Consider the following 3,892-nt stretch of genomic DNA (forward strand, 5'->3'; position numbering starts at 1 on the left):
CACAGATCTAGGACACACACACATGGACAGATATTGGTTAAGTCACCGAACAAACTTATATGGGGGCTTAAAATAGAAACATGTAAACAGACAAATAGACACACACACACACACACACCTTATTATTTTAACTTGTTTCAGTCATTGGACTGCAGCCATAGTGGGGCATTTTCTTGGAGGGTTTTAGTCAAATGAATCGACCCCCTGTACTTATTATTTTTTAAAGCCTGGTACTCATCATAGTTGATTATACTGACCCCAGTACACATCATCATCATCATCATTTAATGTCCATTGTCCATGCTGTCATAGGTTGGACGATGCTGACTAGCTGAAGGGCTATTCAGGCTCCCTGTCTGTTTTGGTATGATTTCTACAACTGGATGCCCTTCCTAATGCCACTTTACAGAGTGTACCAGGTGCTTTTGCACAGCACCAGCACAGGTGTTTTTTATGTGGCACCAGCACCTTCGAGCCCACAAGATTAGGGATGCTCTCAGCTGGAGAGGGTTGCAAGGGACAAGCCTGTATGCAAGGGCAACCATGCCTTTACTTAGCTTGACCTGTCTTTTCAAGCACAGCAAACCACCAGGGGTCTCGCTCCCCTGTATAATGGTGTGGATGTTGGTGGTTATGTCGGGTTATCAGTCATTTAGTTGCAAGGCATAAACAGAATGCTAGAAGTAATATGAGGCCATCACAACTGGTCGTATACATTGTATGACAAAGACTTTGAGAGATCATGTCTCACAAACACATAAGTAAACAATCAAAAAGAAAAAAAATATATTAAGACTGAGTGGCCTTGGTGTGAATGCTTTTAACCATAGGCTTGTTAGACCAGACCTGATATGCTGGCAACAAGAGCAGAGGTAGTAGTGGTGTGGGTAAACGACAACAACAATTATGACAACAACAGCTCTAATGAGAGCAGAAATAACAGCTTCCGACATCAACGTTACACAACCACAAACATAGAGCGTGGCGGGAGGGGGAGAGGAAGTAAGGAGAGGGAGTAGGAGGAGAGTTGATTCAAACAGCTCCCATCGTATTACTGGTACACATAATGTTCAGAGAAGAGCGAACTACAAAGCTGACGTTGAGACAACAACAAAAACAACAACAGCAAAAAAAAAAACACAAATAAACAAAAACAACAACGTTAGTGGCAATGATAATGATGATGATGATGATGATAATAAGAATATTATCATTGTTTGAAATAACATGGAAAATAATGTCAATAATGGATTGTCATAGTAACAATGAGGAGAACAACAAAAACATACACATTAATAATAATATTTTGATAAGGACACAGATTTTGGGCAACAGAAATAACCAAGTGCCAGTGATAATAATAATAATAATAATAATAATAATAATAATAATAATAATAACAATAATAATCCTTTCTGCTATAAGCACAAAGCCTGAAATTCGGAGGAGCAGGGTAGTCAATTACATCACCCCAGTATGCAACTGGTACTTAATAATAATAATAATAATGATAATAATAGTAATTACAATAGTTATAATAATGATAGTAATAATGATAATTATAATAATAATAATGATGGTAATTAATAATGAGGACAATGATAATGATGATGGCAATAATGTTAATAATGAATTTTAGTGTCTAACATTGGCATGAGACCACTTTAGGGGAAGGATAAAGGGCAAATATGATCTTAGTGGGATTTGAACTCAGAATGTAAAGATCCAGAGTAAATACTGCCAGGCATTTTGTCCGACGCTCTACCAAATGATGACAATAATAATAATAATAATAATAATAATAATAATAATAAGAGTTGTGGTGTTGATTATGATGGTGATTATGGTGATGGAGTGTGAAGAGTGACTCACTTGCGTTCCTTGCCGGTCTTCATTTGGTCAGCTAAATATGTGGCTCTGTAGTTTTCGTAGTGAACATCAGCAGTAACATCCTTCAGGTCTTGCATGTGGGTACTGGTGGGAGGAGACACAAAAATTAATCAGAACTATAACAACAACAACAACAACTACAACAACAGCAGCAGAAACAACTACAGTCTCTGCACATAAGAGTTGGGGAGTTAAACTATGACAGCCTCTGACCTCCAGTCCATCCTCATATCTCTATCAGACATACACCCACCACCATCTGGGTCCACCCTGCACTTCTGTCATATCACTTCCATCCATACACCCCAGCATCCATGTCTTACATACCATCTCTGTTCAGGCCTGTTTTGCATCCTATCTTACACAACATACTACAATGAGGTCCACCTTGCACCCAGCCTTACATACCCTCTCTCTCTCCGTACCACCCCTACATTTCTGTCTTATATACCCTCTACCATAAAGCTCACTCAAGGCTCCACCACGAGCCATAATGATATACTAAAAATTCATCATAGCATTCTTCACTTGAGTGTGTGCACGGGGCCCCTCTCTTGATGCAGTGCCCCTTCTTGATGTGGGACCCTCTCTTGGTGTGGGGCCCTTTCTTGGTGTGGGTCCCTCTCTTGGTGCAGGGCCCTCTCGTGGTGCAAGGCACAATTTGAACAAATCTGTCTAATTGGCATAAACCCATCCCTGGACCCTGTCTCTACTCTGTCTCACATTTCTCACTTACAACAGAAATAAAAATGAAAAGCTAGATGATGTTACCTAATCAACATTTGTCGGAGACGAATGAAGTCACAGTGGTTGGGGTTGTCGACTGGAAAGTAACGAAAGAAAATAAATAATACATATATCATACATGTGTGTGTGTGTGTGTGTGTGTGTGTGTGTGAATATAAGCAAATATTTGTTTTATTAGAAGTGTTGAAATGTGTATTCGATGGTTGTAATGCATGTGCCTAGGGTACCCTTATCAAACGAGTAGTCATGATGGATATATTGGGTTTCGTATATTTGTACCCTAGTGTCACTTTGATGGCATGCACTGCTCTCTCACTCACTCAATAATGATAATAATAATAATAATAATGATGATCAATACAGGAGTTTAAGAATTGGTAAAAATTACTTCATTATAATTGAGGAGTTGTGAGGTGAGAAATTCATTTAAAAAAAAAATAAATGAAAGAAAAACGGAACCCCCCCGCCCAAAAAAGAAACAGGGCAAATAAAGAATGCTGTCGGTTCTTTACCTTCAACAATTCCCCATGGGTAGACTCTTCCACGAAGTCTCTTACCATTTACCTCAACCACAGTATTGGCGCCAACAATGGCAAAAGGTACTGCTAACTGTAATAGAAGAAAGAATAAACAAATAGTGCAGTTATAGAATCTACTGTATTTGGAACAGTATTGTATCAAGGGTTTTTTTAGTTCCTGGGATGGGGAAAGCAGTTTTATATGCTAATCTGTCTTTTGTTGAGGAATGTCATGTCTGAAATTATCTTTTGTTGAGATCATGTCAAGTTTTACTGAGACAATGTGACTTTCAGAAAATACCAGTTCTATTTTTTTTTTGCAAGATATTCAGCCTCATTACTAGAATAAGCATGAAATTTAATTCCACAGTTAAAGGGTTAAACCTGGAGCTAACAAAACATTGCATAATGAGAACTAACGGAGCATTGCAAAATAGGTGCACTTAACATAGATTTGTAAATTTGTGTTAATTATATCGTCTCAGTAACGTTTAAAGTCACAGCGGCTCTAATATCTGAGAGGAGGGAAAAAGAGCCTAATTACTGAAGTACAGGCATTGCTACAGACTATAAACATGGCCAGGTGGTTGTCAAGTACCCTTTGTGATCAGATGGTTTTTGGTTCAATCCCACTACAGAGTACTTTGGGTACTTTCTACCTTTACCCCAGGATATATATATATATATATATATATATATATATATATATATATCTATATATATATATATATATATAT

The 3,892-nt window shown here is 37.9% G+C and overlaps 1 protein-coding gene across 4 annotated transcripts in view; it reads right to left on the bottom strand.

Moving 5' to 3' along the window:
• Nucleotides 1-3,892, bottom strand: part of LOC106880702 (septin-5) — a 78,627-nt gene that overhangs the window by 22,357 nt on the left and 52,378 nt on the right. For all 4 annotated transcript variants that reach the window (XM_014930774.2, XM_014930775.2, XM_014930773.2 and 1 more), the window contains exons 8-10: nt 3,150-3,246; nt 2,662-2,713; nt 1,873-1,974 (exon numbers count right to left, since the gene is read on the bottom strand). In XM_014930774.2, coding sequence (XP_014786260.1) covers nt 1,873-1,974; nt 2,662-2,713; nt 3,150-3,246 — 251 coding nt within the window. The remainder of the gene's footprint in view (nt 1-1,872; nt 1,975-2,661; nt 2,714-3,149; nt 3,247-3,892) is intronic.

This window comes from Octopus bimaculoides, chromosome 26 (genome assembly GCF_001194135.2).
Source record: "Octopus bimaculoides isolate UCB-OBI-ISO-001 chromosome 26, ASM119413v2, whole genome shotgun sequence".
NCBI lineage: Eukaryota > Metazoa > Mollusca > Cephalopoda > Octopoda > Octopodidae > Octopus > Octopus bimaculoides.